General features: G+C 37.0%; 8 protein-coding genes across 8 annotated transcripts; 4 read left to right on the top strand and 4 right to left on the bottom strand.

The window, feature by feature from the left end:
- Nucleotides 1-207: 207 nt before the first annotated feature.
- L201_003639 (uncharacterized protein) lies at nucleotides 208-5,474 on the bottom strand (the record flags this gene model as incomplete). Its single annotated transcript, XM_066219392.1, has 8 exons — nucleotides 208-354; nucleotides 431-539; nucleotides 633-691; nucleotides 760-1,770; nucleotides 1,873-2,403; nucleotides 2,492-2,606; nucleotides 2,676-2,857; nucleotides 2,925-5,474. The coding sequence occupies 8 exons, from the start codon at nucleotides 5,472-5,474 to the stop codon at nucleotides 208-210; spliced, it is 4,704 nt and encodes a 1,567-aa protein (XP_066075489.1).
- A 424-nt stretch (nucleotides 5,475-5,898) lies between these two features.
- Nucleotides 5,899-6,576, top strand: L201_003638 (uncharacterized protein; the record flags this gene model as incomplete). Its single annotated transcript, XM_066219391.1, has 1 exon — nucleotides 5,899-6,576. The coding sequence occupies one exon, from the start codon at nucleotides 5,899-5,901 to the stop codon at nucleotides 6,574-6,576; it is 678 nt and encodes a 225-aa protein (XP_066075488.1).
- Nucleotides 6,577-6,846: 270 nt separating this feature from the next.
- L201_003637 (di-trans,poly-cis-decaprenylcistransferase) lies at nucleotides 6,847-8,024 on the bottom strand (the record flags this gene model as incomplete). Its single annotated transcript, XM_066219390.1, has 5 exons — nucleotides 6,847-6,972; nucleotides 7,066-7,327; nucleotides 7,389-7,505; nucleotides 7,594-7,736; nucleotides 7,809-8,024. The coding sequence occupies 5 exons, from the start codon at nucleotides 8,022-8,024 to the stop codon at nucleotides 6,847-6,849; spliced, it is 864 nt and encodes a 287-aa protein (XP_066075487.1).
- A 654-nt stretch (nucleotides 8,025-8,678) lies between these two features.
- L201_003636 (uncharacterized protein) lies at nucleotides 8,679-10,073 on the top strand (the record flags this gene model as incomplete). Its single annotated transcript, XM_066219389.1, has 3 exons — nucleotides 8,679-8,893; nucleotides 8,994-9,390; nucleotides 9,483-10,073. The coding sequence occupies 3 exons, from the start codon at nucleotides 8,679-8,681 to the stop codon at nucleotides 10,071-10,073; spliced, it is 1,203 nt and encodes a 400-aa protein (XP_066075486.1).
- Nucleotides 10,074-10,819: 746 nt separating this feature from the next.
- Nucleotides 10,820-13,141, bottom strand: L201_003635 (uncharacterized protein; the record flags this gene model as incomplete). The annotated part of the gene is made up of 3 exons (XM_066219388.1): nucleotides 10,820-12,371; nucleotides 12,525-12,832; nucleotides 12,914-13,141. The coding sequence occupies 3 exons, from the start codon at nucleotides 13,139-13,141 to the stop codon at nucleotides 10,820-10,822; spliced, it is 2,088 nt and encodes a 695-aa protein (XP_066075485.1).
- A 1,283-nt stretch (nucleotides 13,142-14,424) lies between these two features.
- On the bottom strand, nucleotides 14,425-19,188 carry L201_003634 (uncharacterized protein; the record flags this gene model as incomplete). Its single annotated transcript, XM_066219387.1, has 5 exons — nucleotides 14,425-14,651; nucleotides 14,703-15,561; nucleotides 15,624-15,826; nucleotides 15,889-17,805; nucleotides 17,868-19,188. 5 exons carry the CDS (start codon nucleotides 19,186-19,188, stop codon nucleotides 14,425-14,427), a joined length of 4,527 nt encoding a protein of 1,508 aa, XP_066075484.1.
- A 1,504-nt stretch (nucleotides 19,189-20,692) lies between these two features.
- On the top strand, nucleotides 20,693-21,832 carry L201_003633 (uncharacterized protein; the record flags this gene model as incomplete). Its single annotated transcript, XM_066219386.1, has 1 exon — nucleotides 20,693-21,832. One exon carries the CDS (start codon nucleotides 20,693-20,695, stop codon nucleotides 21,830-21,832), a length of 1,140 nt encoding a protein of 379 aa, XP_066075483.1.
- A 465-nt stretch (nucleotides 21,833-22,297) lies between these two features.
- Nucleotides 22,298-26,990, top strand: L201_003632 (uncharacterized protein; the record flags this gene model as incomplete). Its single annotated transcript, XM_066219385.1, has 8 exons — nucleotides 22,298-23,947; nucleotides 24,058-24,867; nucleotides 24,981-25,149; nucleotides 25,280-25,781; nucleotides 25,878-26,063; nucleotides 26,176-26,281; nucleotides 26,392-26,757; nucleotides 26,874-26,990. The coding sequence occupies 8 exons, from the start codon at nucleotides 22,298-22,300 to the stop codon at nucleotides 26,988-26,990; spliced, it is 3,906 nt and encodes a 1,301-aa protein (XP_066075482.1).
- Nucleotides 26,991-27,538: the final 548 nt, after the last annotated feature.

Raw genomic sequence — 27,538 nt, 5'->3', positions numbered from 1 at the left:
AATAATTTATGTCGTGAGTAGTATGTTTCATGAGTTTTCATTATTGCAGTACGGCATAACCACCAATGCAGTTGATACCTATTGGTCCATTGTGATTATAACACTTTGTTGGCGTTTCTTATCACAGTTTGTTGACTCCTATTTTCACCCTCATCCGCTTATCTACTTGCCTTGTCCCTGACTTTCCCTCTTGCTGATTGACCTTTGTTATTGAATCTTCTGCTGCCTGGCATCTTCCCTGTCCTTCTGTTCTCTTTGGGCAATCAGTTTCCGTTGAAATCCAGAAAGACTATTCCATAATGATAAAGCTTCTTTGACTTCTTTGAAGGAGATATAATTCTCCCTACAAAGGACCTACCAAAGCAAAACCCAATGAACACGTAAGCAATAGATCGCATTCAGCATCTTAACAAATCCAGGATAAACTCACCCATAGATGATCGCCTACTTCCCTGGTCAGACCAGCTCTAATCATTACATCTGCATATGCTCTGATGAACGATGTATAGTATTCCGATCGGTTATCTACGGGAATAGGTCTATATCACAACATACTATCAGCGTCACTTCCCACTGACCATCGTGTGATGGCTATGCCTTATAATCTCAACGGAGAAGAGCAGATTACTCACCCTTTTTGGTGCCTCCATCTGTTCCAAATACAAGACATAAATCTGTGTTCTTGACTTAGCTAATACAAAACGAGATCAGTCGAAAAGATCAATAATAATACACTTTGGAATTTCTATTCCAACTTACATGGTATCTAGTCCAAATAACAGATTCTTCTTGATCCCTCACCATATGTCTTATTTTACCACCATCCCAAACTTGGTCAAGAGCAGGAAACAAATCAGCTAAAGTACCAGGATCAATTCTACTTGACCATTTTGTATATTGATTATTTATTCTATATGCCATTGAAGGTCCAGCCAATCCGGTTTTAGTAGGTTTCGATGTAGGTGCATCAGAACTTGAATGTGTTGTAGTTAAATCATCGTTCTTTCCTGGTGATTTTTGAATTTGAGACGAGTTAATTGATTTCAATTGTGAAGGTGAAGTAATTGTAGGCATTACAGTAGCAGGTCGTTGTAATGAGCCGGTATTGCTATTCGTTTGATCGAGATCATCGACATCCATAAATTCGTCCGGATTCTCCTGAGCATGTGGCCCATCGCCCTCTCTGTCGACTGACTGTGACTTATAAATACGACCGACTAGATCTGCGAAAGTTTCTGGTACTGCTGCAATCGAAGCTGATCCGCGATCAGTATTTAGAGTTTGATGCATTAGCCCTGGGAATTGAGATGATGTTGCGGAGGTTGGCGCAGATCTAATATTTTGTTGAGGGGTCCGAAGGAGTGATGCGATGGAGCTAAATGGAGTGGTGGGTGTGGCTGGATCATTATCATTATCATAATCCATCTCTGGGGGTCCTGAAAAAAGTGGATCTGAAATGCCTCGACCACCATTTTGATCGCGGTGATCATCGTCGATTGAATGATCAGCCCCTTCGTCTGCTATTGATCCGTTATCACTCATTGTAGCTCTAACATTGCCAGATGATGAGGTGACTTGTTCAACATTGTCGGGTTCTATATCTTCATCAACAGGAGAGGGAGAAAGAGAAGGTGACGGTCTCTGTGGCGGTGGCCCAAGTTCGATGAGTAAGACATCTTGCTCCAATACTGTGTTGTACTTGGCCTTGTATACCCAGTTGTATGTAAACCTATCTTCGCTTATGATGGTGGTAACAATCTTACCGTCATGCTACAATATGACAACAGCGTTAGTATATCACTTCCGATCACTCTTCGTCAATTTCTGTTCGGCGTGGTGAGAACGATCGGAGAGAAAAATAGGATTACTTACCTGTTCTTTTTCGATAGAAACTCGGAATTTACCGTGATGTAGAATAGCTAGATAAGTAGCTATCTCCTCTTCGGTTTTGAAAGTTCCCACTTCTTTGTCACTCAAAAACTCAATTTTGTGTGGTGGAGCCAGTTCGGAACGTTGATAGGATACCAGTGTATTAATATCGAGTACATCCTCAACGATTTTCCGTGGTAATTGCGGTAATTCCAAAGCAGGATCAAAAGCCCAAGAAGGAGCAGGATGTAACATTATTCGGTTCCCAGCTGTTGACTGCAATTCCAATGGTATTGGATTTTGTAGAAAATCGCCTTCCTCGGAGATAAGAGTCTTCAGATCAATTTCGAATGGTGAACCTGACCATAATTCTTTTTTATGGTACAACTCAATGATTATCTTGAAATTACCAATTTCCTTTCCAGGGTTATTCGAACAGGTCGAATTAGAATATAAGATGGGATATACAATTCCTCCAGATCTAAGAGCAAAGTTGCGAACTTGACAATGGGATAGTAAATCTGCGACTCCATCCTAAAAGATGGTCCATTTTAGTTTGTTGTACGATGAACAACCCGAAGATATATGTGGAGATATCAAGATATGTAGAAGAATGACTTACATCCATGCCGTAAACTTTTATCACTGCTTTGTCAGGTGAAATGGTAGCTTTATTTGAAAGCTCTGACAGAGGTTCAATTCTTCCGAATTTTAGAACCAGGAATCGGTCTTCTCGACTTCATGTACAGGAAACAATTTAGTAGGCCTTTTTAGTCTCGGAGAGAATTAGGTATAGCGAGACTTACCACGTATGAATGTTAGATTCCATCTTCGATCGATGTGCTCTCACACGATCAACATTGAAAGGTCTGGGATGTTTGACTGGAATTCGCCGCTCGAGGGATGGGAATCTTTGCCTTGCCAAAACATTGACGGCCGACCTTATATTTCGTAGTAGGAAGAGTGATTTCCTATTGGGTCGAAAAACCTGTTTCACACACTTCAGCAATGTTCCCCTGAGAATGGTCAATGCTTCATGTCCTTTAGTAGCTTACAGGTGTAAAGCGGAAAGTCATGCTCTTCGATCTTTGGGCTCTTAATCTCTTCATAGTCAATATCCATGCACGTGAACCGACATACTCTGTTTCTCGATTTCCGTCAGAAGAGATGACAAGGCCACGGGGATGCGTCCAAAATGTATCGTTGGGATTACATGCTGTATTCCAGACATCGGAAGTATCACGGAATTTGTGTTGTGTGGTGTCTTGTTTCTCTGCCGGAATATTGGTGTTGTGAGCAGAACGATTATCTGTCGTGAGAGCAGCTGTATCGATCTGCTGAGCAGGGGAATTTGTTTTTCCATTTGACGATACAGATTCTGCGAGGCGCAAAGGAAGCTTGTTTGGCTGGGATGGTAATATTTCGGAAATTTTAGCCGTATTTGAAGCGTGAGCTGAAGTTCGAGGTGCAGAATTAGGAGTATCAACTTCATCTGATGACGATGGTGATGCCCTATTGGTATATACTTCTCCGAGGTGTCGAATTGGACGTCTTACTGGATTTTCTATAATCGCTGATTGAGAAGGGTCCAGTCGATTTTCAGAATTTGGTATAGATACTGATGCTGAGTCCGACTGAGATTTTGACCTCGATTTTGAATTAGGTGATTCTATTTCTTTTTTGACTTCAACTTCCTCTTTTTCAGCCTCTTCAAGTCGCGCCAATTCTTCTTGATGTCTCTTTTTCCTTTCTTCTTGATCTAAAGGATCAACTTCATCTTCATCTTCACTATCACTTAACATTGTCAAGTCAATAATCTCAGTCATCATTCTTCTTGGATTACTTATACTATTGTTGATTGAATTAGAAGGTTCGGGACTAGGTGATCGGCTTACTTCAGCTTCCGCTGCAGAATTAGGAGCTTTATCGTTTCGACTAGACAACCTTGGACGTTTTATTCTGCTCTGCCTCCTATCAATTTTCTGGCTGTTGGGAGAAGTGAAATTGTCATCCATTTTGCGTTTAGACGTTCGAATTGATGGTGATTGTTTATTTGATCGATCAGAAGCTGAAGTAGGTAATTTACCCGTCGACACCTCTTCATGCTGACTCGTATCTTCCTCCTCTATAAGAGAAGGATTACTGTCTAGTTCATCAGCTTGACGTTTTGATATACCACTTGATGGAACTTGTTGTGGTTCAGTAGACCATTGTTTTAAAGATGCCCTTGAGGTGAACATGTTCATTGGTTCTTTCGTGATGATTGAGAGAGATTTCTTATTTGAAGTCGTAATTTGTCTTCCCGTATTTGGATCTTCACCAAATGGCCTTTTACTTGGTAACTTGGACGTTAAAGCGTCTTGAGCGAATATGGATCGTTGAGCAGGTGTATCAATAGTACTAGAATTAGGTTCGGAATCGGGTTTAGGATTCGATGTCGAAGTATTTCTTGACCAAACATTCGACGATGAACTAGATGGATCATGCTGCAGTGTTGCATGCTTCTCGAACGCGCTTTGGTGAGGTTGTACTGGGAAAGAAACTCTAGAAACTGTCGGTCCTGTCCTATTCGATGTACCCCAACTACCGCTTGATGAGATGGCTGAGGGAAGAGCGGTGCTCGTTGATTTAGATCCATTACTTATACTATTTGGTTGAATACGCTGCGCGTCATTCGCAGGACGGTGCCCAATTGATGTATTACCTTTTCCAGTCGAACTATTTGAGATTGTTGAATTGATACGGGGTACGACTGTACCATTCATAGCCATTTTCCTTGCTGCTGTTGATTGCGGAGTCGCTCTTCTCGCCGTTTTCATCAGAGCTAGGCGAGGGGCACTTGTAAACAACGGTGCTGATTTATTGCCAGATGTTTTACTGCTACTCTTATCGTTTGTAGGCTTATCGCCAAGCGCAGCTTTATCCTTGTTTCCCACTCCGGTAGATCCTTCTTTTTCTGCTCTAGATATGAGATGACCATTGCTCGCTACTTTTCGAGCTTTACCCAGAAGCGAATCTGCAAGTTTTATAGCTGAATTCGAAGTGGACTTAGAACTGTCAATGGTTGGTCGCGTGCTCGTCCCACTCTTTTGAAAGTTACTGGTGTTCGCAGGCGTGGGGAGTTTGGTAGAAGAGGTGGACAATGTTGAGATTGCGTTGACCTTGTTCATTGAACCATTCGCGGAAGCGGTAGTAGTTGCATCTGGAGGTCGTCCTCGGCGTTTTGGTTGTATGAACTTCGGTCCTATCGATGTGGAAGCTGGGCTGACTTTGGTGACTGGACCATTTGAAGAGGCGCTAGTAACTTTACTAGGAGGTCGGCGTAAGTTACCTGTCTCCAAGATTGTCGGCGCCGATGAAGAGGTAGCGAGATTCGCTTTCTTAATTAGCCCACCGGTTGACGGTTTGTTTGTAGGTTGAATTGAATCGATAATCCTTTGAGCTGTTGCTGCTACCCGTCCTCTGGCAACGTCAAATGTTGTTGATCCAGCAATCGGCAGTGCTCCAGCTGCGGTGTCTTTCCCATCTTTGGACTTGTTATTGGTAAATGCGTTACTTGCTATATTATTTGAGGAGGATGAGAGAGAGACAGGTGATGGGTTCATGTTTGTGTCATAGTTGTTGATTATGATGATGCCGATACGTCACTCTATCAGACCCCTTAGTAGATGCCTTGAAGAAGATTATTGGCAAGCAGAACAATGAGGTATCTATGTAAAAAGATGTTTGAAAATACATGTATCACATTGACAAGTGAATGAGAAAGAGGTGTCGAAAGGATAGTCGCGTCCTTTTTATTTTGGTAATGTTTATTTATGATTAGTTTTTTCGGTGCTTTCATTCAGGGTTAAACTTGGGTTCGGTGATGTTGAATATAATGGGTGGAGGGACGTCTGGAAATGCTGATGACAAATCGTTCAAGGAGGATTCCTCTTGTTCTTGTTTCTTCTTCTGGATAAATGTGCTTCAAGAACAAAACACGAAACGGTCGACTATCGATAGAATTATGCTCAACCTGAGAACCGCAATATGACAATACCTACATCGTTTCCACCATCAATGACCGGTTTTACTTCCTCATCCTCTGGCGCTGATCCAACTGTATCTACAGAACCTAAACGTACAACTAAAGAGACACATCCACATCTACCACCTGGATTAATATTAGATGAAAATGGAAAAGTTTGTAAAGTTTGTAATACATGGGCAGATATATCAAAAATAAAGAAAAAAAAGGTATCTTCTAATTCTGATGAAAGTAAGGGAAATATATCATCATCAGGTTTAGGTAGTATGGCAGGATTTGCATCGATGATGAATAGTAGTCCATCTTCTTCATCAACAATAATAAAGGATAGAAAAGATTGTCCAGCAGACAATGAATTATTAGGAAGATCAACATGGACGTTTTTACATACAACAGCATCATATTATCCTTTAAAAGCCAATGAAAGACAACAAATTCAAATGAAAAATTTATTAGAATCATTATCGATTTTTTATCCATGTAATTGGTGTTCAAAAGATTTTCAAAAAGATATAATTAAAAATCCTCCAATTGTTAATGGTAGAGAAAATTTAATGAAATGGTTATGTGAAAGACATAATGAAGTTAATAGGAAATTACAAAAACCTGAATTTATTTGTGAAACTAAGATTTTAGATCAAAGATGGAAAGATGGTCCTGAAGATGGTTCTTGTGATTAGGACGGCTAGATTAGAGTAATTTTGATAAATAAAAAAAAAACAAATGTAAATTAGATATGATAGAATGCTTCATAGATCCCACTGTGCCGTTGTATCACCACCACTCATAGTGCTCGTAAAGTAGCAATAAATCACATTACATACATCAATGCATAAACCAACCACTCTATTGTATATTATACAAGCAACGGTTTTGGAACAAATAATTTTCAGTCGAATTCTATCTATCTATGTAAGATCATTTTAGGAGCTTTTCTGTAATCTATTGAATTAACCCCATCCTAATTGCTTTATCCATTGTTTCTGCTGCCAACCTAACAAAATAGGTATCATATCTGATAAACCGAATTCTGGCCAAAAAGTCTTGACGAAATGTAATTGAGTATCTTCTGAGGCCTATGTAAGATGATGTAGATAGTACAGCAGTGATTAGTTCTAATACCAATTTACAGGATTTTAAGATAGATGAAGATGAATGGTGATACTCACTTGCCACATCATGAAATCACTTAATCTTTTCACATCAGAAGTTCTAACTAAAATATCTAATTTACCACTTTCGTTTGGTCTTTGGAATAATCCAGGATTTACTTCTGATATAGCTTTTGATGTACCTAACTTATCGTATATATCTTTTGATGTTATTTCATCTTTCGTTAATTCGCCATTATTGATCGATTTGATAGAATCTTTGATAGATGTTGTTATTTCGTCTCTAGATGAGTATGGACTGCATACATTAAGTACACCGCTACGCATATATGTTAGTGTCGTTTGTTTCTGAGCGGGCTGTTTATTATAGTCAAACTCACTTTGTATGTCCAGCAGTCATTTCTTCCATTTCTTTTATAGCTTGTTGTACATCAGGCGGAAATAATGAAGTTTGACCTATAAACTTGATTTGCACACCATATTCTTCTAACAATTCACTATATGTTTCAATATGATCACATATTATGTATGCCAGAATTAGCTACTTCCCACCGTATATATGATTTATGAATCAAGAAAACTAACCCATGTTGACATAATTCAGATAATCTATCTTTTGCTAATCTCATTAAAGCTGAAACTTCGTTTTCTTCCCTATTGAAATTATCAATAGCGAAAGCATAGACTGAAACTACTCTTATGCGTAATCTAAGGCATATTTCTAATGTCTAAAAATCATCAATGAACGAACAAAAAGCAAAGTAAGTGAATACCCTTATATAATCCTTGTCGGCACTCACCCTTTTTAGAGCTGTAAATCCTTCACCATGACCTTCAGAAACTTTTTTACCTAACCCTCTGGCATATCTTCTATTTCCATCCATAACAAATCCCACATGTTGAGGTATAGGTCCCAAAGATATGAGGTAAAGTAGTATAGTGGTTGCTATGGAGAAAAGGAAGTGAACGAGGGAATTGATGAGAGGAGGTTGAGGTTGAGGTTGAGACGAAGGCATGGTCGGGGATGGTATCCAAGGAGTTTCTTGGTTTGTATAACAGCTATATCATCTGGGTGAGTGCATAAGGTATATTGCAGTGAACATACAAAATTGTCATTCAACGTGTAAGATAAAATTTCGGTTGATTGGCGGTGACAATAATACCCTTGACGTCGGCTATAAGTTGTCTTTGATTGACGAGGTTGACAAAGGAATTGAAGGAACTGTTAGTACACATCGTCGTACATTAGCTAAGGAATAGATGATACCCCTAGGCTGCGGACTGCTTCTTCGTTCTACATCTATGCATATCCCCAATGCTTGAAAAAGACACAGCGAGATTCTTGTTATCTACTATCTATTATATGATATATACTTTACATATATACTGAGTAGTCATGTATATGTGGTACACGTGGAGGTGGATTACAATAATATTTCAATTTCAATTCCGATAATGACGCGCTAGCTCCGATAGGTTGTAGCTACTTTTACCTTCCTTCCCATGGGATGGTCCATTTCATGATCAACAACTCCACTCTTTCTGTTTCTACACTACATTCCAATCCACACAGTAGATACAAGACAAGTTTATCTCTTTGGTATTCAGCAGTACATCCACTTTATCTTTTCATGCTGTTCAAATTCATTCAAAATCAATCAAGAACAATAATGTTACGACGTAAAATTTCAACAGGTCTTTTGAGATCTTCAGTCCCTACTCCTCAAGTAGCTTCACCTATTTGTCCAGTTTCACCAAGTAAACAAAGATCAAGATCATTGGCATCAGCAGTTTTATTATCAAGTCAAAGAAATTGGAAAAATGAAACTGTAATTACATTAAAAACCGAATTGAAGAAAAGAGGTTTATCACAACAAGGTAATAAGTGAGTTTATACACCTATTTTCCAACAATAAAAACAACAACAACAATAACGACATACTTGCTCAAGTGTATTGCGCTAACTTTATAAACGACTATAATAGAGCAACTTTAGTATCAAGATTAGAATCAGCCGAAACATCATCATTGTTAGGACCTTTACCACCTTTAACATTTAATAATGGTAATTCAACTAGATCAATTTCAACTTCAGCTTCTTCTTCTTTCGCTTCCTCTTCCTCTACCTCTGCTGGCTCTGCTTCAAAACCTAAGAAAGATTCAGCTCCGCCAACGAGTAAAGAACCACCTTCAATAACCACAACAGGACCACAAGTATCTTCACAAAGAACTGAAGCTATTAAAGTTGATCCTATTCAACCTGAACAAATCACTGTTGCTCCAGGTTTACCAAAATCTGATATTGCGGCATCAACTACAAAGGAGAGTTTGGATGTTAAATTTCCTCGAAGTCAAGCTGAAGAAGAAGTTGAACAGGTCATTGTAAGTTTCTTGCCGAATCTCGAAAATCATAAAATATGTAACATGTATATATGTTTATATAAGCTAATTGTTAATTTTATAAACCTTCCTAGCCTATTACTCCAGACAACTTCTCTTCGGGAGTGACTAAAGATTCAGCACCTTCATTATCTGCACCAAAAGTAATGACTGTTGCATCAGCTTCAACACATTTAGAAGGTGGACCTGTACATGCTACACATCAATCAACTGATGCTCATTCACTTGAAAATAAATCTTCTTCTGAAAACGAACCATCATCATCAAAAGATATTCCATCTTTAGGTGAAGCTTTAAGTTCAATTATAAATGCACCTGGTAAAGCATGGTCTGGAGCAGGTATAAAAGTTTTACCTGAAATTAATTTACCTAAATCTCCAGAAGGTAAAGAAAAAGAATATAAATCCGAAAAAAGATCTTTGAATGATGATGAAAGAAAAGGTTTATATGTTTTAGCTGGTATTTTAGGTTTAGGTTTAACTTTAGGTGGTAGTGGTGGATCATCAAGTAAAAATAAAAAATCATTAACAAATCAAGCTAAAGATTTAAAAGATAAAGTTGGAAACGCTATACCAGGTTCAAGTTCATATACTGTAAAAGGTGATGCTAATTGGGAAAAAGCTAGTGGTGCCGGTATAGTCGGCCATGGTTCAAGAAAGGATTAAGTAGTATAATACACTAAAGGTAAGAACGGTAAGAAGAGGGGTGGGAGAAGGCTCAGAAGAGGGACGGAGACAAGGACATCGATGCGGAGGAGAATTGGTATTTGATAATCATGTGGATGAAATGCTTGATGCCTTTCACGAAGTATCAAATAGTACTAGCAAAATCTCAAACAAAAGGCTGAATCCTCTAATGTTCATAGATTGAAAACATGCATAAGTCTGTTAAAACAGTATGTCTCAACCAGTACATTCACGCTGGACTAATGAAAGTGCATTTTTGACTCGCTTGCTGCAAACGATCCAACGAGGATTTGAAATTTTTCCCCCAGTCTTCTCGTGCTTCTAGAGGAGACACAGGTATCGACATTGAGGACACTGATCCAGAAACACTCCCATTCGCCATGCGACCTGGCATTATTCTTACATGTTGTAATAAATTAAACGTTGCAATCATTATACCAACTGTTTACTCGATTTCCATATATGTAAACATTGTTGAGTCTCATACCTTGCTGTTCATAACATAAAAGATTATTGACATCATTTAAATTCGTAAGTGCATGGTTTTCATGTGTATAACGTATGAGTTTGAATCGATAACAGTTATTACAATATGACATTCAGCTCCCAGGCTCTCAGTCATGTTTCTCGATTCTCAAAAATATATTCTGATCCTGACAGTTTCATCAATAATTGTACAATCATCTCGTCTATAAGAACATTATCGTGTACCAATGATAAAAACTCTAAGCGACCCGAGGTGGCGGAGTAGATACAATAGGCGTAGGAGGTTCAACTTCGAATCTTGGAGTCATCGCAGAATTCATCAAGGTATTTGGCGTCGTAAAAGTTGCGCTGGTTAGTGTGTTCGGATTCGTTGTAGTGTGAGGCGTTATTGTGGATGTAGGAGAAGGTTGAGCAGTCATAAATGTATTAGATGATGCAGGGGTTCCGATATCTTGTTCGCGTGGTTCTGAAATAATGTTCACCTGTATGGGAGGAGGTATAGGTTTTATTGTTGAATTTGGTTTAGCTTGATTGCTCTGTTGTTCTGGAGTAGCATCAGAAGCTGTTCCTCCATTCGGCTGTTCACTTGTGCCTGAGAAGTCACCTGTAGAAATTCCATTCTGATCTGTACTTTCTGCATTGTCTCTTGCTTTTCCATCAGATGAAACAGGTCTACTCAAATTCCTTCTTTCAAAAGCTTCATTTTGTCTTCTTAATTGCTCACTCATTTCCCAAGATGGTAGTGAAATCTCTTCTTCATGTCTATTTTCGTTTGAACCTCTTCTACTAGGACCAATCCCACTTCCTTCAGCTTGATTTTGATATCGTAGGAATGTTAAATCGATTGATGAATTACCTTGTACAGTTGATTTAGATTTACTTCTCTTTCTATATTGAGGTGTTTCATCATTATCATTATTATTGAATTTGATTCCAATGGTATTTATAGCTTCTTTTGAAGATAAAAACTTCATTTGATCTTCTGATAATCCAGCTTTAGGTAAAGATGAAGAATCGAATGAAGATCTCAAAGTAGTATTTGGCATTGGACTTGAAATCATTAATAATGAATTTGTTGATTCCCATGGTAAACCTGTTATAGGGTTACTAGCTATATTAGTCGTTGAAGTTGATGGTGATCTAGATCTAGATAACATATATGACGAAGTAGCGGTATTTGTAGACATTCTTGATGTAGTTGGTTGTAATAATAATGATGTTGATGAATTTCTATTTTCTCTCATCTGTTGTGTTGAACGTGAAGATGAAGGTGCAGAAGGTTGATTGAATCCTGCTCTAGATAATAATCCTCTAAAAGTTGACGAAGTTCTAGTACGCAGAGTATCTTTAGGTACGGTAGTGCTTGAATTATCAGAAGACTCGGGATACGATAAAGGTGATGACATTGCTTCCAGATATGTGGGTGCTAATCCCCACGATCTTCTAGCTAGAGACTCCCTTCTGGCTAAAGAATCACTTCTCTGGTGTGGGGATGGATCAGAATTAGAAGATAATCGTGTGGTTTGAGATTGGTGAGGAGATTCATCGGTTATTGGGGAAGGAGATTCACCAACGGCTGTTTCTGCCTGTTGTTCTTCCTCACCTGCTCCCCTTGTACCTGATGATTCGGCATTTTCATCGTTGGCATTGTGTGTACGAGACGAACGTGTTGAGTTTGAACGATCATGAGCGGGTAGAAGACCTCTTTCGATATCACCTTCTGGTCCTTCGTCTGGATAAGCATCGTCGTCGGTGAACGATCCTGATGAGAAAGAGGATTGTGATCTTTGCCTATATATTCGTAATATGAGTTCAGTCTCTAGATATCATCAACTGTACTTCGGTATTGATATCCATGTGTTCCACAACAATCTCTCATGTTCACACCATTTTCGATAAACGCTTGGTTGTATATTAAAGATAAAATTTAGATTTATAACTCACCTAACCAAAACCAATTCTTCATCACCAGCATCTTTACTATAAACTGGTAAAGTCTTAACACTTCTACCGGATTCAGTTCTTCTTATATTCCTTTCTCTATCTCTTATTCTTCTTGCTCTTCTTTCAGCTGCTGTAAGAGGTGCAGTTGTTGTACTACCTGGATTTTGATCAATGTTTGTCGCCGAATTTGAACTTGAATGACCTGATAATTGTTCTGCAGTTATGTTTGTTCTGGTTGTAGATGACCCACTTATTCTTGATAGGGATGTAGATTTGAATAATGAAGATAGTTTGGCACGATATTTGATCTATGAGATTGATCGATATATATATATATATATATAAATATATTTATGCCCCATAATGAAATAAGTGGAATGGTGACTTACCGATATAATCAACACAATCGCTACAACCACTATGATAACAACCGGAATGACGATTTCAATTGTCGTTATACTTCCTCCTCCTCCTTGGTTATTTTGTGAGTCATTGGCTGGAGTGATATCTGGCTGAACGAATCCAGGTGATTGACGTATTTTCAGCTTCTGAGGTAAAGCATTGATATTGGTAGGAAGGAATATAGAAGCCAAAAAAGTGATCAAATTGAAGTACATTCCTGAATGCCTTTCTTAATCTGGATAATGTAGTCGAGTTGATAGCTTGATTGTTACTGAAGTTTTTCTCAAGCTGTATATAGCGAGGGGTAGAGATGACGATGTAGTAAATCAGAATGACCAAAGATAGATTGAAAACTTGTCGAGCACGTTGCAGAGAGCAAAAAAAGTTGGATAGTTGAATTGCTATTGTATTTGTCTTGAAGATAGAGTTGAAGTAAATAGGCTATGATGCAAATCTTTAGCTGTGTGTTTCTCGTTCTGTGTTTCGTATGATATAATGACTTCTTTCGTTGTTTTCAAGTGATGGGAATTTTCTTTCTTTTCTGTTCAGAGATGCGTCATAGCCCTTGTTACCTTGTTATATATTCATATATTCCGGACCCCGAAAAGTTCTTTCAAAGGATGTTCACGTTACAAGTGATGAGAGGTCTGTGAGCTGTTTATGACTATTCAATGATCGAACCAAAGTTGACGTCAAGGTCGTTAAGGAGGAATGTATTAATATACAGTATATTGATATATGTACAGCTAACTTGTCGAATATGCAGTATATGACAGTCTTTACATCTTGGTTATAGACCTCGCAGTCTTTTCCTTCATGCAGAAGAGTCCAGATCTGCGGTGACAAAACCACGAGTTATGGAAAAAGAAAAAAAGCTGTGTTAAGATAACAAACAACAATTTAATCAGCTGAAACTACTTGTTCACCTAAACCTGATCTATCTCCATAACTGTCTATCTATTCGTATGCCCACATAACCGAAGAAGCCGAAGCAGCTGAGTACCATACATACCATACATATCATACTGTACCATGAAACAGTGCCTTGACGTAATTCTGACGTTATCCTACTCTGCCTAAAGAAGCTGGAAGGGTAGATATATCGTCCTATCTCAGATTGATATGATAAGGAAGAATGCATTAAATCATTATGATCATTCTACTTTGATATTTACATACGAAGAAGATAGTTCGATCTTATATACCAAAAAAAATACCAAATATGAAAACAGAAAGAAGGATAAAAAGGATAGTCCCTTTTTTACGAAAAATATGGGAGGTAGAGAGATAAACATACAAAAAAGTTTAGGTATGATAAGTTCATGATGGGTATAAGGGATCTTCGCATTGATATATCGAATATGGTTATTATCTGATTTGATCTTCATTATATACTTGTTTTATTAAAGTGTCATTAAAATTCGTTAATTTGTTATATCTTGTATAAATCGTGCATTTACCAAACTATCGAAATTTAGTTAGTATTCATACCTTGATATTATGATGACGAAATAAGTTGAAACTTACCATATGTAGCAGGTACTACACCTTCTTTACCAGTCATCGGATCTTTAGCAAACCACCATTCAGTTGATTGTTCATCATCTAAGATTATAATCCTTTGTCCAGCTTTCATAGGTAATTCACCATCTTGTAATTCAGGTCCATCAAAATCATATCTCATTGTAGTTTCTCTTCCTTCATCTTCCTGTTCTTCTTCATCATCTTCATATGTATCATAAGCTCCAACTCCTTGTTCATGATGTTCAGCACCACCGTCTGAACCTATTGGATATGCACCTGAATTGTAACTTGATGGATCGGATGCTCTATTATCGTTTCTGTTTCTAGCTGTTCCAGCAGCAGCAGCAGCAGCAGTACCAGTAGCTAATCCACCGCCAATCAAAGAAGCTTCTAAAGCAGCTTGAACATTGTTGAACACATTTTGATGTGTTGAATTGACATCACTATCAGAATCAACATCCTGTTTCTCATATAAAGTTTGATCTTTTCGTTCTCTTCTTCTAAAACAGAAAGCTAATAATATCGCTATCAAAACCAAAAGTAGTATCAGTCCAGTAGCTATAGCAATAGCAACTAGAACTACTAGACCACGAGCTAAATAATGCCTAACTTTGAATGAGAAGCTTGATTCTGACCAGAATAACGATCCACCAGTACCTAATTCACCTTTAGATGAAGTTCCAACTAAATAAGGATACCATGTTGAACCATCATACAGAGCAGAAGTTACGTTTCCCGAATTTTCAAAATACAAGTCACCAGATACCATCAACATTCGATCTGATTCGATAGCGCCTTGAGATGGATGTTCAGATTTCATAGGTACAAAAGCTAATTGTGAGACTAACGAGCCAGGAGCAAGTGAATCGGATTGAGCGGTCCATGTGGCTCCGTTCCATTGTTGTAGATAAGGTGAACCATCGGAAGTTGAGTAGCCGGCTGCAAATATGTTACTTGAGTTCTTATCATCAACTGCAATAGCCAAGGCGGGACCAGGCAAAGTACCAAGAGGTGTCCATGATGAATTGGAGAAACTGTATGATGCTGCGTATGCAACATCACCTGTAGAAAGAGCGAATGATCCAGCTGCAATGAGGGTATCGGAGGATTCCTATAAAAAGATGTTACAGGTTAGCGCCATCTTATCGTAAATATCAAAGCTGATTTACTCACCCCTGCAAAATCAATAGCTCGTACTTCTCCAGCACTCAAGCCTGAGCCAGGTGTTGACCATTGAGCATTCTTGGAATCCCACAAACATACTGCTGTACAACTGAGAGAACCAGCAGTACCGAAATTACCAGCAACGACTATTGTATTAGTATTACCTCTTGTACGAATAGCATTGACAGTAACGTTGTTTATACCAGAAGGAGCTATGTCAAGTTGAAGAATCAGCTACCAAAACACGTAGGTGCTTTCAAGCTGAGTTACTTACGATTTAAAGTGGGCATTCCACCTGTAACCCAATTTCCAGCTTTCAAGTCATATACCAAAATACCACTTCCAACATTCTGAACATTTAAAGCTTGACCACCAATATAAACGTTATTATTTATAACATTGAGAGTTTTGACTACACCTTGAATAGGAGTTGATGGACCAGTTAATCCACCTTGTTTTTCATTATAAAATGCTATACCTTCAACATTGTTTGAAGAAGAAGAAGAAGAAGAAGAAGAAGAAGAGAAATTTCCTCCTAAGATTGTGATAGTTGGTTTACCAGATTCAGAAGAATTTGTCCAGAATGCACCTGCTAAAACTGCTGGAGCTTCAGAAATTTGATTGGGAATTGTTGGTGGTGTAGCTCGATTCGATAAAACATTATGAGCTCTTTCAACTAAAATATCTGTATATCTTGATAACCATGATCTAGTTAATGAATGACTAGCATTCTTCATTAATGATCTTCGTCTTGATGAAGTAGATGAAGGATTCGGAGAAGCAGCTGATCCGGCTGTACCGAAATTGACACCATTTAGTGACGATATAACGGCATTCCCATCATCATTTGTGGATAACGTTGCAACGCCTCCAATTGAATTTCCAGCTGAACCATATACTTTTCCAGCAAAGAAAGATTCCGAGGAAATACCAGATGATGAAGATGGTACTGCTCCAGCTGATACGTTTCCAAAGACTATACCAGTATTGAGCCATTCTGATGTTGAAACATCGTAAGTTGCATATCCACCTGTTTGTGTTGAAGTTCCATTTGACGATATGATATGAGAGAAATTACCCATAACAATAAGTTGATTAGTTGATGAAGTTGAAGCTAAAAGATCTGTAACGTATCCGTCTACACCTCCACCAAGGGCTGCCCAAGCTTTCGAGCTAGGATCGTATCTTGCAATGTAATTAAGTGCGATTCCGCCCGATGAAGCCGTAGATGTGAAATCACCGCCGAAGAAAACGTATCCCCCCACAATTGCAGCAGTGTTGACGACTCCACTCAAACCTTGAGAGGCTAGAGCAGATGCTGCGCCGGAAGAAGTGTCGATGGAGATGACATTGGTATAATTGTTTGAAGCGGAGAAATCACCTCCGACGAAGACAGTGTTGTTTGCGACTACAATGGTGTTGACTACCCATGATGAAGCAGCAGAACCAGAAGCGTTCAAAGCGGCATCCAAGGCGAAACCTAATCTGGTGAGAGGAGTTTCGGTATCATTGGTCAAAGCAGAAGTAGCGGCATTAAGGGTAGAATTGGATGATCGGGTGTATTCGTAAACACCATAAGCGACATTAAGAGTTGAGTTTCCATGTAATGTGGAATTGGTAATGGGTGTGCCGATTGTGTTGGTACCGTTGGAGGAAGATGAGCTGGAAGATATGGTAGATCCTGATTGGGTGATACCGGTGAGGACGAGTTGGATTCGATCTGCTACAACAATGTAATTGTTGCCTTTAGCTGGAGCGGCTGGGTTGGATGCAAGAGCTAAGCTGAGTGTTGGTGAAAAGGCATCACTAGTAGCGTCAACAGGACCAGAGTAGACAAGAGTTTTGGTATCGTATTGCACTTGTTCAGAAATAGTGCTTGTCCAACCTAATCCACCTCGAAGGGGAAACACCTCGATGTCAACCGATGTTCTTCCATCACAATCCCCAATGTTCAGACAACCGGGTATAAATACGTAAATATCGTATTGACCAGCTGATCCGACATGTGGGTAAAAAGTGACTTGTGCAGATGTAGGATTTCGCGTGGAAATAGTTGAGGAAAGGAAAGTTTCTGTAGCTGAATCAGTTGCAGCGGTTCTAGATGACCAGTCGCCAACGGATTGAATGGTACTCTTTTTGGCTGAAGAGCATGTGTCAGAAGCGTCTGAGCCAGTAGCTGAAGAGTATGCACCTATGACAGAGAGATCAGTAAGAGATCTTGCAGGATATATAAGGTGATAATACAGTACTTACCATCAGTCAAGAGGGAAACACTTTTTAAAGCAGCACCATCACCTGTCCATTCCTTAAGTTGAATCTCAAAACCAGTTAAATTATGTGTACCTTGAGTGAAAATGAAGTCTTGAGCTGATATAGAAGGATCATTGAATAATGGACAATGTGTTGTACAAGTTTCATTTTTCTTTGTTGTTGGGTCGGTATAAGTCATGTTTAATTCAGCATAATCAGGTAAAGTTGTAAAACAGAAATATTTTGTTGATCTTCCATTGTCATTACCATTTACCATTCTCACACCTGTTGCAGGTAAATATTGATTACCGACTAGATTAACATTTGAAATTGTATTTTCTTGTGCTAACCACGTTGTCCCACTATCAGGACATAATAATCCATTTGTATCACTATATCCACTGGTGGACGAACTACTAGGTCCAGCTTGGATCTGATATTGTGATGATTCACTTGCACTTGCTGATATAGTTAATGGTGTTAAATATCCTGATTGTCCGACTGTGGTTGTATTTATTGGTGCATTAGGTTGTGAATTTATATTGGTTCTTGAAGTTGAATTCATTGATGACGAATTAGATAAGAACGTCGTTGTGAAATCACCACCGAAATAAATACTTGATTTGTTTGATGAAGGTATTATAGTCGCTACATTACCATTCAGACCACCGAAAGAAGGCGATTGCCATGCTGAAGATGATGTTGACCATAAAGCTACATTTCCACCTCCTTGACCTATTGGTGCATTGAATGAACCACCAAACCATACTTCATGATTATCATTATCACAATACAATGTATTTACATTCCCTGATAATCCTGATGAAAGTGCTGAAAATTCATTTGTCGATAGTGAAAACGATCCTACATTATTTGCTGATTTACCAGATAAAGATGAAAATGTTCCACCTATAAATAAAGTACCATTGGTTGAATCTGGTGATGATGACCAACATAATGAATTTATTATACCACCATCATTCGTACTTCCTAAAGCTCTAAATATACCATCTTCAGTTCTATAAAACAATGTATCTCCTGTTGAAGAGAAACTCTGCTGACTCGATGATGAAGATGAAGCGAATGGCGAATCAGACGTATACCAATCTAAACCTGAGAAAGCTCCACCTAATCCTACAGTACCCATCTTCCCAAAATCCACCTGAGGGATTGATGTAGGTGCCGTTGATCCTCCCATAACGGCTATGGGTACAAAGGCGAGAATCGTCGATACTAGAAAGGAAGGTATTATAGGAAACGGTCGGGATGTTGTTGTTGTTGTTGAAGATGATGAGGAGGAGGATGAAGATGAAAATGCTGACATTATTGGAAGATGCCAAACACTGAGCGTGCGATAAAGATTTGGGGGTGTAATCGAAAATTAAATTGACCAAAGCTGAAAAGGTTGAAAATTCGCGTCCTAAGTCTATGCTACACTGGATGAACGTTTTTTTTTGTTGATTTGGTGGTCAATGCTGAAAGAGTAATAAGGGTGTTGTATCAAAGGAATGTCTTCAAGTCCTAAAATGTAAAATTTTGTTAGTTGTTGTAAAAGAGTGTGATTGTCGATATATTGTCGACCTTGAATCCAAAAGAATGTGAGCGGTGTTTATGTTGAATTAAACATTGTTGGTGAATCTGTTGAAAGTCGAAAATCGGTACGAAAGAAAGAAAGATGAACTAGGAGATAGTTCAAGCCAGCCAAACGATGAGATAGACTATGAAAAAAACGATGATTTTCAAGTTGGAGGGATGAAAGGGATGAAAGGATGAAAGGCTAGTTTTGATTTTAACTGAAACGCAACGTGTTGAGTGTGATGGTGATGCAATAATAGACTCAATCTGTCTGTGTGTCTGTGTGATATCCTTTCGCTATGATGTTTGTTTCCCTTATTTTGATGGATCTAGACTATTATTATACGTTGTAAAAGTGAGTGTGATGTTGATTGTATGATGTATGATGTATGATGTATGATATTAAATGTTTTGATATAGAGGTCTGTGCTTTGTGATTATAGATGTAGTTTGTTGTGTGTGTGTGTGTTGTCTTGATTTTACTATTTTAGACCCTGAATATAAAAACTAAACCTTTGAAGAATGATCGAAAAATGGGAAAAGTGCCACAGGAGAAGATTGGATTTCCTACGCGTCAAAATGCATTATTGGTTGACAAGAAATATGATGGAGAGGTGGGTTATCTCCGTTTATCTCTTGGCAGAAAATCATCCGAGTGATCGACTATTGTTATTGTCATTACAAGCTTACAAGATGTTTACACTGCTGGCGAGTATCAGTAGGATACCTTTTCTCTTCTTTATGATCTCTCCCCTCTTCTTCAACAATCGTCATATTTCTTCGCTACATCTGATATATTATATCCGTTGCCTCTTGATCTCTGTTTTATCGTTTTATCTTGACTTGCGATTGATTTTCAATTGTTCCTTGTACTAGATCATTCACATTATTTACCCTTTCTCATTTTTCTGCTTGATTTCCCTCAATCCCCTCAAAAATGTTTTATAATCAACCTTCTTGCGAGAGATATTCTCAAATAACGTATACTCACCAAAGTACTAACACTTATCAACCCAAACTACCTTTGGATATAATCATACTAATTAGGAATATACTAATTGAAAACTCTCAAAAGCGAACTGCGGCAAAACTACTGAGTTGCTCAATAGCTTTTTATCACCTCTTTTTACCTGTACTTCAATACGAGAAGCTGGAACTAAGATTTAGAGGAAGGGGGAATGATGTATTTGAAGGATTGATGGGAAGTCAGTTATCTCTTGCCTCGTCTACTAGGGATAAGCGCTAACTGATAGATGCGAATTTTCATAGTTTATCCTTCTATCGAAGAAGACTTGGTAGAAGACGAACTTTCCGCTCTATTTATCAATCACCCATTCCCAACTACTTCAACTCATTTAAGAAAACTATCTTTACTTCAGCAATGTGAACATCTAACTATACATGATTTACCTTCTGCAATAGCCTTTATTCAAGCTCAACAGTCAATTGGCGAAACAACTTTAATATTCCCCAATATACGAAAACTTATTTTAGGTAGCAATTTAATCTTATCATTAGCACTCGAGCTTGATACAGATGGTGTAGAAAGAGTACAAGAATTATCTAATTTCATTCAACCTGATGAAATTTGTGCATGGTTTCCTCTACCTCCCTTGCCCAATGCACAAATCATCTCACCGTTTCATTCGGCTGGGCAACAAAGTATAAAAACACCCCTAAATGGTAATCATATAGATAATCTATTTGATTTATCTGAGGAATATGAGAATGAAGCAGAAAATAAGCATAAAGAAGATTATGAAGAAGCAGAAGAACCAACAACTTTAAGTGAGGATACATTGTATGAAATATTACAATATTCATCAAGTTTATACAATAAAGCTAATTCATTAAGATACCTATTATCGAGTTTCGAACCTGAAAAATTCACTTTACACAATGTGACTACTCAAAATTTACCATATATCAAATCTGTCAAAGAATATAAAGTATTCTTTTCAAACTCACACGCTAAAATTGATTTTGCAGTAGCGAAAAAACAATATCCGATGTGGGAAGATTTGATCACTGAATCAACCAATTTGAAAAGAGCTGTAAGAATTGCTGAAAGTCTTCCATTTGATTTATCAAAATTAGATAGGAAATATATTTTTATAGACGCTGAATATACTGATGATCCAAGTGAGTTAGGTAAAGGGGAAACAATCATCGATGATGGCGACTATACTCTTACAGACCAGGTAGATGAAGACAATGATTTATCGCTAGATATAAGCGAGGAAGCAGAAGAATGTCTAAATACAGGCAGAAAGGTGGAAAAGCTCGTCAGAGGTTTATTAGCTCTGCAGCCTTGGTATGACCAATTCAAGAAATCAATGGTTTTCACGTCATCGAAAGATATGAAATTTTGTGAATGTTGTAGAGGTATGTAGAAGGAGAGGATCCACGAGTTGATTTGATCAAGGCTACTCTGCCATAAATGTATATCATAACATGCATCTCAAGCGATACCTTCCAAGATATGTATGGGGTTTACAAAACTGTAAAGTACTTGTTGCCCCTCTTTCTGGAAAAGATATCTACCAGATGTTGTGCGAGTTCCGTCGGATTGATCTCGAGATGATTTTGCGTCATCATGCGCATTGGATACAACGTAAGATATCTTTTCCTCCCTGACCGATTTTGTACACCGGGACATATTTTACGAAAGAAGCATTTGCATAAACAAATATAGATTTCATGATGAGGAAGTAAGCATTATTGATTGACACATGTGAAGTATATCATCGAATCTCGAAACTCACCTCGCCAATGAATCATTCACAAAGAATCACTGTGTGAAGCTAAGCTGAGCTTGATCAGTATTGACAGAAAGATAGGATAAAAATACGGTCAGGATGCCTGCCATAGCAAATTCATCAACATCATTTAGAGCTAAACATTTCACACCACCAGATCCAAACCTAACACATGATTATTCAGCTCATCAACCATCTATAGATCCAATACCTAAACCTTCAGCTAAAGTAGTTGAAACAAAATCACATATAAGTGAAGAAGAAAATGAAAGACATTATTTAAAACGTAGATTTTTAGGATCAATACCTTTAAAAATTATAAATTCAAATGAAACAATAGAAAAAAGAAAAAGGATATATGATTTAAGAAAAAGAGCTCTTTCACATTTACCTATAATAAGGAATCTAGAAAATGATGATGATGATGGGAGTGATAATCAAGGTAATAATAATAACTCATCGACGAGTTTTATAGATAACGGTGTTAGGGGTGGTAACAACAATAAACATCAAAATCTGATTAGAGAAGCTACGAAAAAGATTAAAATTCTTAAAAAAGGTAAAAAAGGTGAAGATATTATAGAACAATTGGATTTACATTTTGAATCACCTAATTTATCAGAAAATTATGATAGTCATCAAAAACAGAAAGCGACTGATAAAGAAAAGAATATATGGATTGGTGATAGTTTTGATATTGGACGTGAATTTATAGGTATTATAATTGATGAAAATGAAGAAGTACACAAGCAGGAAAATGATACGATATCTTCAATTCAGACATTCCCAGAGACGGCCAAAGAGAAAGATAAAGAATCTATGAAATCAAAATCAAAGTCTATTAAAACTAGACCAACTGTATCAACCAGAACAACACAAGAAAGTTTCGTTACTGCACGTACAAAATTTTCAACTTCAACTTCAATATATCAGCAAGGTGAATCATCAAGATCTACTTTAGATCTAGATATCAGTCCGGAAGGAGACGATAATGGAAATGACTTAGCTGGTAATTTGGGAGGATACGAATTGACACCAAAACCTTCTTTAGGTGAAGATGATGAAGGTGAGGAGGAGGAGGAGGAGGAGGAAACGATTAAAAAGGGGTTAAGAAATTCTCAATCTTCTTCCATACAACCACTCGTATCAGATAGTACATATGGTGAAGATCATTCTCATCTACCTTCACTACGTAATTCGGCTCTACAAAATCAGTCCGATGATATAGGTCAATTAGATGTAATAGAAGGTACAAAGATCAGGAATAAGAAATCTTCCGGTAGTATTTCAACTAGATTGAAATCGGCTTTGAGAAAATCATCTAAACCTGAAAACGAACTAACTTCAACTCAATCTGCTATACATCCTAATGAACAAACAACAACTTCTTCGCCTAAGAAAGATCTAAAAAAAGGTAAATCGAAAAGTGTACAATTCCCAATTGATCCTATACAAGATCCATCTTCGAAAAAATCCACTTTGAAAGGAATTAAAGAAGATCAAAATGAAAGTTTGAAAGGAGATAAATCACCTGTACATCCATTGAAAGTTTTAGAAAGATCAGGTGATGATGTGATTGGAACAAGTCAACAAGCTGTTGAAGAAGCTTTAGAGGAACAGGAAGAAGAAGAAGAAGATGATTGGGAAGAAGTTAAAAGACCAGGTGAAATTATTTTGAGAGATAGAATGATTGTCAGAGTTGGGTATCATAGAGAAGATAAATTAGTTGGATTTGATGAGAATTCACAGGTATGTTTCGCTCAAATCATCTTACGTCTATCAAAGTCGGATACTTTCTACCGATTGACCTATATTGCTCTCTTTGCTGATTTGAGATATTTTTACAAACAAACATGTAGCGGCGAAACCCATGTTCTAGATTAGATCCATTAGAAGAATATATAGGTATATATAGAAAAGGTCAAATTGAATTATATTCAAATTACAATTATCCATTTCAAGAAAAATTAATTGGACATAAACATTTAGCATTTATAATACCTTTATTAGGTACACGTACAAATTCATCAATTTTTAATTCTGAAGATGTTACAATATGTTTAACTACATCAATAAATAAATTACAAGATGATGTTAATGTTTTATTAAGGTCGAATAATACAAGAGCTGGGAAAATGAAAAGTAAAATTAAACAATCAAAACAAATTCAATGGTTAAATAAATTTAATATTAATAAAAGAGGTGGTAGTCAAATTTTTATAATGAAATTAGCTGAGAGATCAAGATCATTAGATTGGTTTTGGGAAATATTTAGAGAATTAAATGGTGAATTACCTTTCAAATTTGATATTTCAATTCCAGATTTATCAACTTCAATTAGATTGTTTGTAAATAACAATAATGATAATAACAATAATAATGATGGTATTTCAAAAATACAAGATGATGATAATGAAATAGGTAATTCAAAACAATGTGCAAAATTTCAAAAAGATAAAGTAATTAAAGATTGTTATGAAATGTTATTAAATACAAGTATAAATATAGAAGAATTAAAAAAACAATCTGAAATTGGTTCATCTACAAGATTAAATTTACAATTAGCATGGAAAAATAATTTTGGTAATTTAGATTGGATAGTCTATGATAATACTGTACAAGGTGAAAAGAGAGATTGGAATTTATTGAGTGGTTTAGCTAGATCACAAGTGAGTGCTGTTTTTAGTATTCACATTATTACTTATACAATCATGTATATTCTTCTTGGCAAAGTAATTGGAAATGTTGAAGATGATTTTGTTTTTGGGTTTTTACCTTATAGGGAGAAAGAAAACCACGTGAATTACAACTTAGACCAGCAAAACATCAACCTAGTCTATTGAAATTGCAGGATGGAACTTTGCTTGAAGAACCTCCAGGTATAGAAGGTTATTTGATGAGACACAAAGATGGTGCAGTCAAGGAACAGGTCTATATCTCGTCACACGATGGTGAGTTATTTGACTGTACAAGCATCGTGCTCGTATACCTTTCATATTTGTTAAGATCCCTTTGAATTGCCTTCCACCCTTATTCAACTCTTAAGGGTTACCACTCATCTTGTCTTCCCGCTTTTTACAGGAAACATTTTCGTTGGAAATATGAAAGATGCACAACCACCATTATTACCTTCAAGAGAAAGTTCGACACCGTCAGAACTATTTCCAGATTTATATAAGACTTTCATCGATAATGAACATGAAAGAATATCAAGATTTCTGAAAAATTGTTCAGGTTGTATAGATTTAAGAGATATACAATCAATTGAAATTATACCTGATAAAACAACGTCAAAAGGGAAATCTCGATCGAGATCTAATACAACAAGTTCACAAATGCAAGGATTTAATAGAATAATCACTGATAGTACAATTGATCATCAACCTGACCCAAATCAAACAGATTTTACTCACAATCATGGTCAGCGAGAAACAAATACAGAAATAAAAGGTAAAACATTTGAAGTAATTGTTAATACAGGTGGAAATGTTAGATTAGAAGCTCAATCTACAGATATAGCCGAAGAATGGGTGGAAAGATTAAGAGAATTGCAAAAGTATTGGGAAAGAAGACATCGTGTTGAGTAAGTCCAAGAGAAGCCAATCGATACCTAAGGTCATTTAATCTTATGAGATAAAATTTACTAATTGAATTGATGATTTTCACCCCTTTTGAATAGCGCTAGACAACGTATGGATGCTATAACATTACATTCACATGAAAATCCATTCACAGGTACAGAATTATCGAATGATTCTGATAATTTCATTTCTGAAATTTGGGATTGGTGCGTTATAAAAGGTTGTAGAAGTATTTGTATTTCAGGTAAATTGTTTATGAAAAAAGATAAATGGGATAAATTTAGGTTAGTCAAATCAAACCTTGTAATGCAGATTTTAAGTTTATGAAAACTAAAGCTTACGTTATTATATGTCAAATCATCTTTTGATACATGTTACTGTTATATGATTATATAGATCCAAATATATAGTTTTAACCGGAGGAGCATTGATTTCATTCAAGATCCAAAAGAAGAATGCTTTTCATATTAGAAAAAAACGATATTCCTTATATGGTGCTTATGTGAGTTTTTCCTTTTACCTCAATTATACATTCTAATCTTTGTGACGGATATATGAATGGATATAGGTATAAATAGAGTCGAGCTGACTCTCTCTTTTTTGCTGTTTTAGGTATATTCAGGAATGTTAGCATTAGATGAACTGCCTTCAACTTCATCATCAGATACATTTACATCACAATCAAGAGTTTATCAAGATGGTTTACAATCTTCTGATGGTGCAGAAGATACGACGTTTTGTATTAGATTAAGTTCAAAGAAATTCAATAAACATTCAATAAATCATCCTTGGGGTATACTTGAGAATGACCTTAGTAATAAGAACAATTACAATGACATAGAATCAAACAACAAGGAAGAACAATCAAAAAGTCAAACCGGAAACCAAAATAAAGTTGTTGACTCGATGACTTCTATACCTATACCTGATCTAAGCAAAAAAGCGAATCAACTATTAATTTTTAGAGCTAGATCTAAAGTGAGTTTTCAGTCTAGATCTTTCTCACTATCATTTAGTGATGAGGACTGTATAAATCATTGATATCCTAAAACGACTATTCGGCTGATCAACCAAATCTGTTGTGTTACTGGCAGCTCGAACGTGATCGTTGGGTTTGGGCAATAAATGCTGAAATGGAAAGACAAGTTAGAACGCATATCAAACAAGAAGATATGTTGAGAAATCACGGTAATGTACCTGATGATTGGTAAATCTTTCAGAGAATAATATTTACATTGAAAAAAGGACAATTCTTCCACAATGATGATTCGTAAATACCCTGCATTTATTTATTCTTAATATTGTCTTTTACCCTTCATTGTATCGATTTTTTATACTTGTACTATATGTAGTTCTACGGTACTCTGTTGTAAGAAACTATGCATGTTCAGTAATCATTCCTGGATAGCAAGCGGGCTTGACAGAATGCAGGCTAAAATGGGTTATGGAAACATGGAGGCATAGTCTTCGCAACCGATTGTACAGTAAGATAGTATGACAGAGGTCGAACAGTCTGTGGTACAGGAATATTTTTGGACTATGAAGATTTCAGTTATAAGTTCTCAATATAAACTTTGATCTAGCATAATGAAGCAGGTATTGTAAGCTCTATGAGGTTGCGTTCAATTAATAACATCACTAAGCTCAAGAGCGGAAGTCAATCCTATAAAGCGTTTACTGTAGTAGTTGCTTTCAACTGCCATCACTATATGCAGCAGAAGTAATTTCATCGTTACCATTAATTCATCTCATATCGTTC

The sequence above is a fragment of the Kwoniella dendrophila genome, chromosome 4, assembly GCF_036810415.1.
Source record: "Kwoniella dendrophila CBS 6074 chromosome 4, complete sequence".
NCBI classification, from domain to species: domain Eukaryota; kingdom Fungi; phylum Basidiomycota; class Tremellomycetes; order Tremellales; family Cryptococcaceae; genus Kwoniella; species Kwoniella dendrophila.
The sequence above is the reverse complement of the archived record's forward strand: the minus strand, read 5'-3'. Positions and strand labels throughout refer to the sequence as shown.